Source organism: Leguminivora glycinivorella, chromosome Z (assembly GCF_023078275.1).
Source record: "Leguminivora glycinivorella isolate SPB_JAAS2020 chromosome Z, LegGlyc_1.1, whole genome shotgun sequence".
Taxonomy (NCBI): Eukaryota; Metazoa; Arthropoda; class Insecta; order Lepidoptera; family Tortricidae; genus Leguminivora; species Leguminivora glycinivorella.
Genome location: NC_062998.1, coordinates 22,287,061 through 22,301,913, shown reverse-complemented (window position 1 = coordinate 22,301,913; position 14,853 = coordinate 22,287,061). Strand labels below are relative to the sequence as shown.

At 37.0% G+C, this 14,853-nt stretch overlaps 2 protein-coding genes across 2 annotated transcripts in view; both read right to left on the bottom strand.

The window, feature by feature from the left end:
• The window catches only part of LOC125240730, a 39,387-nt gene that overhangs the window by 13,279 nt on the left and 11,255 nt on the right, over window positions 1–14,853 (bottom strand). Inside the window, exon 3 of the mRNA XM_048148767.1 lies at window positions 8,346–8,453. Within this exon, the coding sequence (XP_048004724.1) occupies window positions 8,346–8,453 (108 nt within the window). The remainder of the gene's footprint in view (window positions 1–8,345; window positions 8,454–14,853) is intronic.
• LOC125240729 lies at window positions 1,154–5,818 on the bottom strand. Its single transcript, XM_048148766.1, has 3 exons — window positions 5,296–5,818; window positions 3,903–4,770; window positions 1,154–1,280 (listed from the first exon to the last, which is right to left on the bottom strand). Exons 1-2 carry the CDS (start codon window positions 5,510–5,512, stop codon window positions 3,917–3,919), a joined length of 1,071 nt encoding a protein of 356 aa, XP_048004723.1. The 5' UTR covers window positions 5,513–5,818; the 3' UTR covers window positions 1,154–1,280; window positions 3,903–3,916.

The following is a 14,853-nucleotide window of genomic DNA, read 5'->3' as shown; positions in this document are numbered from 1 at the left end:
TAGACGCCGCAACAGTCACTTACAGGTAAGTTCGTTTGATTTTCTATTAAACTCAGTAATTCGCCTTTCGAGATTACACTGAGTTTACATGTAGATGTTTAGAGCATCACGAAATATTTAGGTAAGCAGGCTGAACTGAAATAAACAATGTTTGAAAATCACATATTACTATATTTCAGTTTTAACAAACCGTTTACCTTACAATTATCTTAGGTTATCAATAATCAACAAGTTACGAGTTAAAACCTAATACAAAATTATTTGGAGGTCATACTGCAAAGAGACCGGGCAAAAGACTCTGATGTATCAGGTAATACTTCCCTGTTATAAAATTTGGCGAAGGATGCCGAGTTACCTGTCCATCCCGCGGTTCTTTTTATAATATCTATGCTGACGCCAAGCTTATTGGCTGCAGACGTAGAGGCATGTCTAGTGCTGTGAGAGCTGAATACTGAAGTGTCGATCCCGCTCTCCTGCAGTGTGGCCTTAATCCAGCGACTCACTGATTGTGAACATACATTTTTATATGGCTTTTTTAAGCTTACGAATAAGAATTCACAATTATCTTGCCTTATATCAGCAGTAGCTTTTAGATATTGTTCTAATGTTCTAGCCGGACAAATAGATGGCCTTTCGTCAAAATAAGGAAGAATCAACAAAGGTTGTGATCTGCCAATCGAAGAAGTTTTAATCTTATCTGAGATCTTAATCACAAATTTCTCACACTCATATTTTTGTATATTAGACACTCGAATCAAAGAGAGAGTCTGCACACGGTGCGCAGTGGTCAAAGCTAGTAATGTAGCTAACTTTTTAGATAACAAATCAAACGGCAAGCTTTCGTTCGGATATTGATCACTTAGAAAATCTAAATCTACAGCTGGATTCCAAGTAGAATTGTACCTCGGAAGGGGAGTTCTCAATTTATACACCCCCTTCATGAATCGTTTTATCTTTAAATCGTTCATAATTTGAGAACCTACTATAAGACTTATTGCTGATTTTGCTGAATTAATGGAACCGTATTTATTATCTTGATTATAAAGGTTCACTAAAAACCCCATTACATCCCTAACTGATGCATCATAAATATTGATGTTAATTTCTTGGCAATAATAAAACCATTTTTTAATACATGGTTCATACTGACTAATATTATTGTCCGTAAGCGAGGCCAGCATCACGTCCACGGCTTCCAGCGGAGCGCCCTGCTTCAGGAACGCCGTCCGGATAAGACAGCGGCCACCAGGGTAAGGTTCCGCTGAAGCTTGTGTTCAGCCCTGTAAGGCGAATGCAATAAATTAGCTTCTGGAGGAAATACCAAGCTATTTGAAATTTGTAGTTTCTTGAAAAGTGGAAACCAAGGTTGTGTGGGCCATAAAGGTACAACCACAATACCCTCCGCTTTATTATTTACGATTTTCTGAAGTACTTTGAGTATCATAGAAAATGGAGGAAAAGCATAGAAGAAGAAATTATTCCAAGGTAATGTAAAAGCATCAACTTTGAATGCTTCTGGGTCTCTATGCCATGATACAAATTTCACACATTTTTTATTTAGACGACTTGCGAATAAATCAATTTCTGGTCGTCTAAATGTCTCACAAATCAGGTTATAGGCCTCATCAGCGAGCTCCCACTCAACATCTGCATGAGCTCTGCGAGATTCGGCATCAGCAATCAAATTCTCAGTGGTACTTAAGGTAAAATACCCCATAATGGACGGTGATGCCATTATGGACAAAAAAACACAAATGCTTAAAAATAAGTATCTAAAATAAGTTTCTAAAAACTGACGGCTATGTACCATAAACTAGAGTTGTAGAGCTGTTTAATTTTGAAGTTTCAATTAATTCGGTTATTTCTGAATGATTTGGAGACAAGATAAAATTCACCAGTTTACTGAAAAAAATATCAAGGCGAATTCTTAGTAAAGTTGCTAAGAGACATGAGTTCATGTATAAAATAATAAAAAAATAACGCACGGCGTAATCTTGAATGCGTTTTACTTACTGTATTAAGCATGAGATAAGGTATAAAACATACTAGTTTGTTGCTCCAAAGGTATAAAGAAATGACGTTATTTTGCAAGTGTCCATTACTGGACCCGAAAACCTGCCTACCTCCTATGATGGACAAGGAACAATTTACAAAACCCAAATTTACAAGAAACAATCCTATGTTAAAATAACCTAAACTAATTGTATTTATGGTGCATAAAATTGACTCATTGCGTATCAGTTGGCTTTAAAAGTAAAATTTTAAACTTATTTCACTGTCCATAATGGGGGATCCATTACTGGAGAACTGCCGTCCATAATTGGAGAAAAAACACCTAGTTTTAATTTGTTTACTATGAAGAAACCAATAGGAGTATCTATTCTGCAATACGCTTGAAATGTAGAAGAAGGATAGGACATTCAAGATTTAACACGCTTGGCGGTAGAATTTTTACATTTATCAGTGAAATATCAAAAACAGGCGAATTTTTTTTCTTAAACTGTCCATGATTGGGTTCGTCACCTTATGTAAGATGCAAATATATATATGCGTCTTTCCTCGCACCACTGCCAAATCCTACGGCTTAGTGCATTTAGATGCGGAAATTGAATGCCGCCGAATCGGTTTATGTATGCAATGGCCGTAGTATTATCAATACGCAAAAGGATCTCGCAATCCGTGAATTTACTGGCAAATATTTTTAAACCAAAAAATGCAGCTGTCAGTTCCAAAAAATTAATATGCTCATTTAACTCTTCTTTTGACCACTGGCCACTCGCTGTCTGATCCAAGCAACTAATACCCCAGCCCGTACGAGATGCGTCTGAAAAAATCTCTAGCCGATAATCACCTGACCGTATTGGATTGTTACACTTATCAATATTACGTAACCACCAATTAAAATCGCTACTGAGATAATTCGGTATTGACATGAATTGATTATAATCATCATTATCTTTTAGGCAAAGGTATTTTTGTCGTTCGAACATTTTTGTATAAACCCACCCGTATTGAACGGCTGGGCATACAGATACTAGCAAACCAACTAAATGAGCAAAATCCCGAACTTTGCATCTTTTCATGTTTGAGAACCGAATTAACTCATTCTTTATTTTAATTTTTTTATCTTTCGGTATACTAATTGTTAGGGCCTTAGAGTCAAATACAAAACCTAGGAAAGTAATGGTTCGATTAGGTATACCGTTACTCTTTTCTAAGTTTATTACAAAGCCCAGCGATTCTAATAAGTCTTTGGTTTGTTTGAAATTTTGGTTGCATTCGTAAGGACTGGAACCGAAAAGACATATGTCGTCTAAGTAAATAACAGAAAATAACCCCTGTTTCCGCAAATATTCCACAACCGGTCGCATAAGTTTTGTGAATACATATGGCGCTAAATTTAAGCCAAAACAGAGTACTTGAAATTCATATAAACGTCCTAACCATTGAAATCGCAAGTATTTTCTGTAGTCTTCATGAATACTTATTGAAAAATAAGCATTCTGAAGATCCAGCTTACACATATAAGCATCTTTAGATAACAGACGCGTCAAAGTCCTGTAATCTTCAATTTTTAAGTGTGGAGTAGGAATAAACTTGTTTAATTGCTTTAAATTAAGGATAAATCTATTTTGGCCATTACTTTTCTTAATTAGAAAAATGTTTGATAAGAATTGGCCCTCACGCGGTTCACACTCGCAAATAGCACCTATATTTATGAGTTTAGTAATTTCATTACTCATTTCTAACTTATGCTGAGCGGATTGTGGTTTATTCACTGGTATTTGTGATTGCACGATGTCAGTGTCGACCGGCAAGCGCAAACCCCTGACCCAAGATAAAACCACCGGATCATTAGTTATGCGTTGCCAATTATGGTAGCAAAATCGCAATTGACCCACCTGTGACTCGCTGCTTAGCGGCGACTGGTGGCCGGCCTGCTGCTGCGCGGCCGCGGCTCGCGGCGCGCGCTGCGCGGCGTCGCCGTCGCTGCCGGCTGCCTGCGCCCACCAGCCGTCGAGCTCGTCCGCGCGTACGTGCGCCGAGGCGCCGGCGGTGGCGGGCCCCGCCAGTTTAAAGCCCTCGAAGGTCCAGCCTCAGCCGGTCTGCTTCTAGGTTGAGGCGTCGGTTTCGTTGAGGCAGGTCTCATCTCCGCGCCCGTCTTCGTTATCGCCTTCATAGATTTCAGTTTCTCTGAAAGATCCGTACCAAAGAGGAATCTGTCTCGTTTCAGGTCCTTTATATTTTCTTTGACGTCTTTGCTAAGACAAGCTTGTAAAAAGTTCCTTCTAGCTAAACTCTCTTCATAATGTATATGGCATAACAAGCGGCCCGCGTCGCTGAGTAACTTTAAACTTCCTTTGTTTTCTGCGGTGTCAGAAGAATTTTCTAAATTCGATGACATTAAGTCGGCTATACATGTCAAGACGCAAGCCATACTTCTCTGTTTTTCTGATAAGATAACATCTCTCTTTAGCGCATTTTCGTTGACCGCTGCTTTAATTTCAGGGTTCAATATAGGACTCTGCAGCAATGTCAGATTCTCAGGGATATCGTGACATGAAATAATTTCCTTTTTGACATCGTCCTTTAAACCATTTATCAGTATATCGGACCACCGGCTGGCAATATCCTTGTGAACAGCCTTGCTAAACACCTCTTCCTTAGCGGGTTCGTCCCCTAGAATATTCAAAATACTGGGATCTAATTCTGGCGTAATTTCCAGCTGAGGGTCAATGACTGGAGATGGTTGGTTTTCCTCTTGGGGTCCTGAAAAAAGCCGACACACAATGTCTAAGTAAAATAACTCACATACGCAAGTCTAAAAACAGCCTTTCAAACTCATTCATGACTGACTTGGTACTATGTAAGTCGATTTTGTAATCTGGATACCTTAGGGTAAACATGTGATATCATCAGTAGCTGTCTCACGGACTAGCGGCTGTGTATCGATGTGGCAAACCTATATACAACGAAACAACCTTACAGATCGATCTGGAGTATATTTTAGGTTAGTATGTAGCCTTACAGACCCAACTTTTAGCCACTAATGTTTACAAGTAGAACCAAAAAATACGTTGCATGAACCATCAATCCATCATACGTAACAGCATTGTACAAAAAATACGCACGCAGTGAACAATAAGTAGGTAGGTATCTAATCTACGACATGATTCCACAGGTTTCCCGGCCGGCCGCTAGGGGGCGCGAGCGCACGCGACCTCAAGGTCAATCTTACATGCGTTAATGCACGTACCTACAAAATCACGAGTAACATAAAGAACAAAGTAGTACCTTCGGTTCGCGGAACCTCCTGCTCGGAAACATGATGGTCCGCCAGCTCGTTTACCAATTCCTCGTCGTACTGGACAGCATCCGATGACTCCGAACTCCACTCCGAATCCGACGACTCCTCTCGGCGTTCCCGCCGAATTTTTTCCATTTTGTGCTCCAACTTTCTTATTTTCCGTGCATAATATTCTTCATCACCACTAAATCTACGTTTTCCCATGATGACACACGCGAATTATAGCCAAATAATCGAATTAAAACACTTAGCACGGAAAAAACGTATACGATGGCGGCGACACAAAACGTGTATGAGATTATGAAGTACCCGCCACAGGGTATAAATAAAAATTGATATTTTTTTAATAGTTGCTCTAAAATGGTGTACGATGGCAGCACTATCTTCGTGCTACTACATGTAAACTCAGTGTAATCTCGAAAGGCGAATTACTGAGTTTAATAATATTATTGAATACCTACTCGGTGTTTGCGTGTTATGTATATTGATTGGTGAAGTTTTAGTGCTCCGGTGCATATACTATACTGAAATAATAAAATTGATGCCTAGAAAACCAATAAAGTTGTTAAAATATGGATTAAGACGGTAATATTCCATGTAAAAAACAGTCGCCAAACGGTCACCAAACGGTCGACAAACGGTCGCAAAATGGTCGCAGCGTACACGCGTGACCGAAAGCAGTGAATATTTATTGGATTTTCAAAATGGCTTCTTGTATTCATTTTTTCCAGGCCCCGTAGCCGAATGGCATTTCTCCGACGCCAAACGAAAGCGATACGTCGCTGGCTCTGTCGCGCCAATACGCAAGCGCGATAGAGATAGATATCTACTAGCGCTTCATTTCGTGAGCGTTTCGTGAGCGATTGTGCCATTCGGCTAGCCACCCAGGTATCCTCAAACTTTATAAACAATTAAATATGCCGTCGTACTCAGTTGCCCTCACTAAAGAAGATTAAAAAAAATTGTAACGTGCGTACCGAGCTGCTGGGTTGTAACGGATCGGGGATCATATTATTATGGTCTTCTATAGAGCAACTAGTATTTTGCGGCATTTCACAATTGACACTTGTTGAAGTAGTCGTCATTAATATTACTATCAACATTAATTTCAGCGATCTGTACTTCTTTTGTCAAGATTTTTGTATAGAGAAGTGTCTACAAATTTGTAATGTTAAAGAGACATAAATAAAACGTAGTAGAGTAAATAATGTGTTTTTTTTTGTAACCCAAACAAAATACTTGTAGATACGAGTGCGGAAAAGAGGAAAATCGATACGAGTAGCGATAAATTAATACACGAACGAAGGGAGTGTTTTAAATCGACACGAGTTGTGAATGTCCTTTTCGCACGTGTATCGTACGACGATTTTCAGTACCTAAATCTAAGCTAAGAGTTTCGACCAGACAAGAAATGAATCATTGCTTGATTTGCTCGCACTACTGCGTTAAAAAAAGCAGCATCTGTACTGAAAAAAACTATCATTGCGCAACAGAAATTCTATTAATATCACAGTAAATACTCTATTTCATTTGATTCCTACTTTTATTGTGTAAAGTAACACTACACTTCATTTTCATCAATAAGAATTAAAAATTATATATTTAATACATTAAGTAACTATAAAGTGCTTATCTATTTGTATTATCATTCTGCACTTTTCTTAACTTTCCTACATTTCTATAAAATGTCGAAGAGTGCTTAAATGGTCGTCGTCGTTTATTATTATTTAATTCGCTCATATTTAAATGATTCAAAGCAACCAGTCCACAACTTCACAAGACAGTTTGAGAAACCTTCGTATTTTAGATTGTCATTTGCGGATACAGTGGTTTAGGAGCAGTTCGGTAATCAGACCTACACATGTGTGTACAAATTCTGTCAATGTCACTGTCAGAAACCGTTCTGACAGTGACAATGACAGCCACAAATTCGTCCACATGTTGTTACCGTTATGTGTGCAAACGTCGACTAATAAAGTGTCGTTAAAAGTCATTCTGACAGTGACATTGACAGCCACAAATTCGTACACATTTTGTTACCGTAACGAGTGCACACGACGACTACATTTTGTTATTGTATCAATACGGTCGCATTGTTTGCACGACGTTACCACGCGTTATGTCACATTTGACAGTTAGTTACTGATTTGAAGATTTTGCGACTGAAATGGTTGTATGGGCATGTCTGTCTGTCCGTCCGTCCGTCCGTCCGTCCGCGGATAATCTCAGTAACCGGTAGCACTAGAAAGCTGAAATTTGGTACCAATATGTATATTAATCACGCCAACAAAGTGCAAAAATAAAAAATAGAAAAAATGTTTTATTAGGGTACCCCCCCCCTACATGTAAAGTGGGGGCTGATATTTTTTTTCATTCTAACCCCAACGTGTGATATATTGTTGGATAGGTATTTAAAAATGAATAAGGGTTTACTAAGATTGTTTTTTGATAATATTAATATTTTCGGAAATAATCGCTCCTAAAGGAAAAAAAGTGCGTCCCCCCCCCCCCCTCTAACTTTTGAACCATAAGTTTAAAAAATATGAAAAAAATCACAAAAGTAGAACATTATAAAGACTTTCTAGGAAAATTGTTTTGAACTTGATAGGTTCAGTAGTTTTTGAGAAAAATACGGAAAACTACGGAACCCTACACTGAGCGTGGCCCGACACGCTCTTGGCCGGTTTTTAATTTTTATTAATGGCCAGTGTTTATGACGAACATTCACGTTTCTCTGGAGTTTGTCAGCGATTCGTTTTAACAAGCGTGTACGGTGTATAGGAGTAAAATGTATTGTGGTGTATTCAATTGAAAAAAACACCTTGTTCTACCACAGATAAAATTAAGTATTTATATTCATTTGGTAGCTTATTAAAGAGGCTTACTTTGATAAAAAAATCTGGAGGTGTCGCTTGCATGATAATACTTTAAAAAAAATATTTTAAATATATTTTTTTAAAGTTTTTGTATGGCAATATAACACAAAATTAATATCATAATTTACTTGGCCCATAACATAAATTATAATTATACTTACTGCATCTGCTTCAGCTTTTACTTCTGCTGCAGCTTGGTTCATGTTATCAACAGCTGCCTGCATTTCAGGAACATGCTGTATTGGTTCAGACTCTAATACTGGAACAGCCTGAAATTAAATAATAATCTAAACACTAAAATAAAAAGTTTTCAATTTTGAAGATGCTCTTATTTTGTTAGTGACATAATAATTTTAAAGACTAAGGTCAGTGCGGGCAAGGTTACGAAACGGTACTAAAGGGTTCAGTAGACCGTCTTTCCGGGTAGACGGTCTTCAAGACACTGACCTTATATAAATATAAGGTCAGTGTCTTGTAGTAGTTGTGTGTCTTGTGTGGGTAGTGTGTTGTAGTATTAAAATACTGTTGAACCAGTAAAGGCAAATGCACTTAGTGGTCCTTGAATCTATTAAAGTTCTTTGTTAATGATTGGATAAATTATATAGGATCTATTTATTTAATTGATGCTAGTGAAAATAACCAGCAATCATTCAAAACTCATCCTCAACTAATCCATACTAATATTATAAATCGGAAAGTGTGTGTCTGTTTGTTTGTCAGTCTTTCACGGCTAAACGGAGCGACGAATTGACGTGATTTTTTAGGTGGAGATAGTTGAAGGTATGGAGAGTGACATAGGCTACTTTTTGTATCTTTCTAACGCGAGCGAAGCCGCGAGCAAAAGCTAGTTTGTTATATTTACAGGGTTAATAACTATTAAGTAAGTATGACCTCATATAAAAATACTAATGATAATGATATGCTTAAATGAATGCAGTGTTAATGCTGTTTATGGCTAGCCCAGGCTTCATTACATCATATTACAGTAAATTAAAGGTTGTTTCACCATAACTGGCATGAATGGAATGAACGAAACTAATTGTAATTAATGAATGAATCTACGGTTGTACTCACGTTATGTCGCAGCAATAGCGATATAATAACGTGAGTACAACCGTAGATTCATTAATTATTTGAATATGTCTCATAAGGGGGACATTCCATGCGAGTGTCGTGTTATATTCACGACAGCCGAGCCGCAGGCTGGAGTGAATTATACACACGAGTATTTAATATCCTTACCTCCTGAGTTACACACAATTTTTTTCATCACATTTGAGAGAAAAATACAGAGGAACAAGTCATAAGGCAAAACCTTCAACGCAACGGCGGTGTTGCAACCAGTAGTGTATCTTGATCTATATCAGATTATTCATATTAAATCCATTGTTTTTGATGACAAACACTTTTTGAACGAAAAAAAACACGAAAATACTACATATCGATTAAATGCAATGTTCAAAGAAGCATATAATTTAAGTATTTTTTTTACTTATTTTTCATTCATTCATTCATTCATTTTGGCCATTGAAGCCTCTGTTGTACTCTCCGTTGCTGTGTGCTACTACTCTGCGGCGGCGCCACCATAATGAAATTCAACTAATTATATGTTAAAATGATGTTCGTAAGACGTACAGTATGTACGTATAATGTTATGACTGTACCTATAGCGGGAAACGAAATAATGGGCTTTTATTGTGGCGCCGCCAGGGAGCATACTCTGCAGCGGCGCCACTCAGTTTTCATAGATAGAAATGACATCATCTACTTTTTTCTCATGGGAATTGATGTACCAATGCTGTTTATTATGTACGTATTGAAAAATCACTATAACTTAGTAAATGTATGTACTTTCAGTAATTCCGCATTCCGCCTGAACGGTATGAGCTAGTATGTAAGGAGGTATACCTACGGGTAAGCGAGAGGGAGATATGTTCCTTCCCGCTCGCTCCCGCGCTCGGCGCGTTTCGTTCAAGGTTTTAATAATTATTATTAAATTTATGCCCCTGTTGTACACTTTGCTTTTCACTTCGATTGCGAGGAATTAATTATATTATTCTCGGCAATTTACACCACGAAATTGTCGTGAAGAGAAAGAACATAATAGGTACATAAGATAACCAATTCCCTTCAACTTTTTTTTCAACATGTGATCAGAGTTTCAGACGCTTGGTTTTTTGCCAAGTCAAACATTTTTTAAACGGGAAGTAATCGAATCCTATTTTATTTTATTTACTTAATTTAATGACAGAAAATACGGAATTCTAATAAATTATAGCAAAAATAAAATAACCTATCAAAGTTTTGTCACCTACACAATTTTATTGCTCAATAAAATTGTGCATCCTTTTCTATTGCTATAGAAAAGGATGCAAATAGTTTTCTTTGTTCTTATTTACTGACAGATTTAAATTGTTTGACAGTGTTTACATAATGTATTTTTTTTTAAAGAGAGTATTATTTTAGTAATCATAGTATATAAATATAGTATCGTTGGCAGGCATTTCTGTATAAGTATAACAAAAAAAATTCGTTTTCACTTCTCATGCTCGAAAAGTGCACCTTTATGTAGTGCGAAGACGACATAAAATCGCATTTTACATTCTAGAGCATAAAGTAGGTACAATTTTCTTCTAAGGCCGGCAACAGACAGTCTTAAAATTCATAATCTTAAAAAACAAGAGTGTGTGTGGACAGTCGCGAAATTATATGTAACTCCGTGCACTCGATCTGATTTTTGTACTGATTATGACTTTATCGAATTATGAATTTTAAGACTGTCTGTTGCCGTGCCGGCCTAAGACTAAGGTAATCGGTTTCAAGAGACAAACAGTTAAAACATATTGCAAAATTTTATTGAGCAATAAAATTGTGTAGGTGACAAAACTTTGATAGGTTATTTTAGTTTTGCTATAATTTATTAGAATTCCGTATTTTCTGTCATTAAATTAAGTAAATAAAATAAAATAGGATTCGATTACTTATCGTTTAAAAAATGTTTGACTTGGCAAAAACCAAGCGTCTGAAACCCTGATCACATGTTGAAAAAAAAGTTGGCGGGAATTGGTTATCTTATGTACCTATTATGTTCTTTCGCTTTACGACAATTTCGTGGTGTAAATTGCCGAGAAAAATATATAATAATAATTCCTCGCAATCGAAGTGAAAAGCAAAGTGGGGCATAAATTTAATAATAATTATTGAAACCTAGAACGAAACGCGCAAAGCGCGGGAGCGAGCGGGAAGGAACATATCTCCCTCTCGCTTACCCGTAGATACACCTCCTTACATACTAGCTCATACCGTTCAGGCGGAATGCGGAATTACTGAAAGTACATACATTTACTAAGTTATAGTGATTTTTTCAATACGTACATAATAAACAGCATTGGTACATCAATTCCCATGAGAAAAAAGTAGATGATGTCATTTCTATCCATGAGAACTGAGTGGCGCCGCTGCAGAGTATGCTCCCTGGCGGCGCCACAATAAAAGCCCAATATTTCGTTTCCCGCTATAGGTACAGTCATAACATTATACGTACATACTGTACGTCTTACGAACATCATTTTAACATATAATTAGTTGAATTTCATTATGGTGGCGCCACCGCAGAGTAGCCATAGCTGGGCATTAACTCGTTAATCCGTTAATCGTTAATTAACGAAGTTAACATTTCGATTAACGGATTAACTTTTAAGTTAACTTTAAAAAATGTTAACGGATTCGTTAACTTCCGTTAAATTTATCCCAGTCCGTTAATCGTTAAGCTAGCATGGCAGGCGCCAGCGGCGCAGCGAAAAACACGTTGTGAACGCTACTGAAAAAACCCGATGTCAATCGTTAAAAATATGAAAATTATATATATAAGGTCAGTGCGGGCAAGACCGGCATAGTTTATTTGAATTATAGTTTGAGTGGATAAAACTCTATAATTAATGTAGTCTGGCGTTATGCGCATGGTCCTATGGGATAGCAAATATTATATTTTACAAAGCTTTTACAACATTTTCGTGAATTAAGGTACTTTTAAGTGATAAAAATCACATTTTTAAGGCTCGGCGGGTTGACCGTCCTCCCGCGATGTGCTCGGAAAGACCGTCTAGTGCTTGTTGTCGCGTAATTTCATATGAGACTAGGTTCCAAAATCATGATCATTCTTATTCTACGTAATAACAGGGCAGAATGTGCTAGATAATTAATAAAATAACGTTGAAATTTTGAACATATAAGCATTTTTCTATTTATAAGGCAAGACCGGCATATGTCCCGTAGATGGGGTTCATAACCTTTTCTTTTCAGGTCCAGATAATACTGTTTTTCCAACGAACACCTTCGAATCCAATTTAGTCACGATAATTGACCCATGACACCCTGACTCATTACCCGTTGACCGTATGACAACTTTTATGTCAAAGTGACAGTCAGCAATGTCAATTAACAGTCGGGTAGCCGTAAAATACTCGGTCAAAACCGTTTTAAAGGGTACCCATACGGTCCCTGTTGGGTAATGCTGATCATAAAAATAATGACCAACTCGAAACCTTACTCTCTCTGGAAATATTTGTCGTCGCATGTTGCACAATCTACATAATTATACTTAAACAAAAATAATAAAAAACGGGTAGAACTTACGATAATTCTACCAACTTAAATACGATGATGAATAATGCAGTGTAGGCTTACTTCTCTTCACCTCTTATTATTGTTCACAACTATGTCACATATATTTTTTTTTTTACTTAATACTTTCGAATGATTTTTGTAACACCATACGAATCATTATCAAAACTGTATTTCGAAGTTAAAATCAAAAATGGCACAACTATCATAAGCCAAAAACGTACTTATATATTGATATTGTTTACACTCGACTCCACTTCCAATAAAGCCTAAAAAAGGTTGGCAATTCCTTGTTTATCATATGCCGGTCTTGCCTTTCTCTTTTATGCCGGACTTTCTGAGTAGGCACAATTTCTAAGTTACATATTTCAGAACATAAAACTAGAAATTGAGCGCGTTTTCAGTAGATTAATAGTACTAGTCAGAAAGAACGGTTATTAAATGACTACGTTACATACAAAATATACAAATATTCCGACTGCTTCTATTTTATTTTAATTTTTTGCGGAACCATGTTGAACTCGATGTTCGAGTTCGAAACACGAATCAAGTTTTATGTTAAGAGCGCTATGACAAAAAAAGGCGATATATTGTAAAATGCACAATATTTATCGACAAAATTGTACACTTTACTCATACTAAAAGACAGTGAAAGTACTTGTTTCAGTTAGAACATCTTATTAACTGTCGGTTAAATAAAAAACATATGAAAAAAAAAGCTTTTTCAATTAGTAATGATTGTTTTTCTGATGCTCGTTTAGGAAAAACCGCGTGAAGCACAGAATTCGGAGCTCTTATTATGTACAATTTGATAAGATCACTCTCATAAATGAGGTAAATTTAAGTTCCAAATATCTTGTACTTAAGGCCCATTAAACAATATTTATCATTTATTCCTTTGAAATTGAGAAATTGAAAGTAAAACGAACTCAATTTTGTCTTGAAAATACATCGAAACAAGTGATCATTTCTCCGAAAATCTACATGTTATCGAAGTTATTTTAGTATATAAATAATCTGCACAATGTGCTTAAACTGCTGTTATCCATTTGTCGTTATAATATTTTATCATGATTTTTTGCCAATTTTTTGAAAACTAGCCTTCCTGTCGCTATTTTACCGGCGACGGACGCCTGCGATTTCAGTGCCGCGCCGGAGCTCGAGGAGGTAAGACGTATGTCGCTTTGGTCTCCGAGTTTTCATCGCAAACGTCGAGAATATTTATTGTTGTGTGGGTCGGACGCCTTGTTTCTACACGGGCTATCCTCGCATTGTGTGTGTGTAAACAGCGACCAACGAATTTGATCCTAGATCCGTAAATATTTGCTTTGCTTTTGTAATACTTTGTTATGTTTAAATGTTAAAGTATTACAACGTTGTGATGATAAAAATGTGAAAATTACAATACGGTCAAGATGATAAGACACATCAAGATGGTACTCGGGATCTGATGATGGAGCCAGAAGGTGGTCACCAGTACCAGTGAACCATGTAAGTAAACGACTTCGTGTTTAGGCTCGTTGGGTTCGTCTCAACAAGACCTTTGACAAGAGGTGGTACTCAGGGTCTGATGATGGAGCCAGATGGTGGTCACCAGTACCAATGAACCATATAACTAAACCCAGAGATGGGGAAATCGTAATCGATTCCGGATTACACGATTACTTGATTTTACTTTGTAATCTGACACTACTGGGTGTCAGATTACTTGTAATGTAATCAAGTGAAACGGTAAATTACCATTACATGTAAAGGAATCACTAATCATCTATACAATCATTACTATTACCAATAATTCGGAATCATAATCGATTCAAAATAACTGAAATTATTGACTTGATTACTTTCAGATTACGAATATGTAGTACCTCAGATTGCTGACTGTCACTTTGACACAAAAGTCGTCATGGGTGTCGTAAAATAGGTTTTAGGAGGTGCTGATTCCAAAATTAATGACTAATGTTCAATCTGACATTGCTGACTGTCACTCTGACACAAAAGTCGTCATGGGTGTCGTAAAATAGGTTTTAGGGGGTGCTGATTCCA

Excerpts from the sequence above, each read along its gene's own strand:
- LOC125240729 (XM_048148766.1), bottom strand. The coding sequence starts at position 5,512 with ATGGGAAAACGTAGATTTAGTGGTGATGAAGAATATTATGCACGGAAA. Across the intron at positions 4,771-5,295 it reads GGAGGTTCCGCGAACCGAAG|GACCCCAAGAGGAAAACCAA; the intron begins GTACTACTTTGT and ends GGCTTTTTTCAG.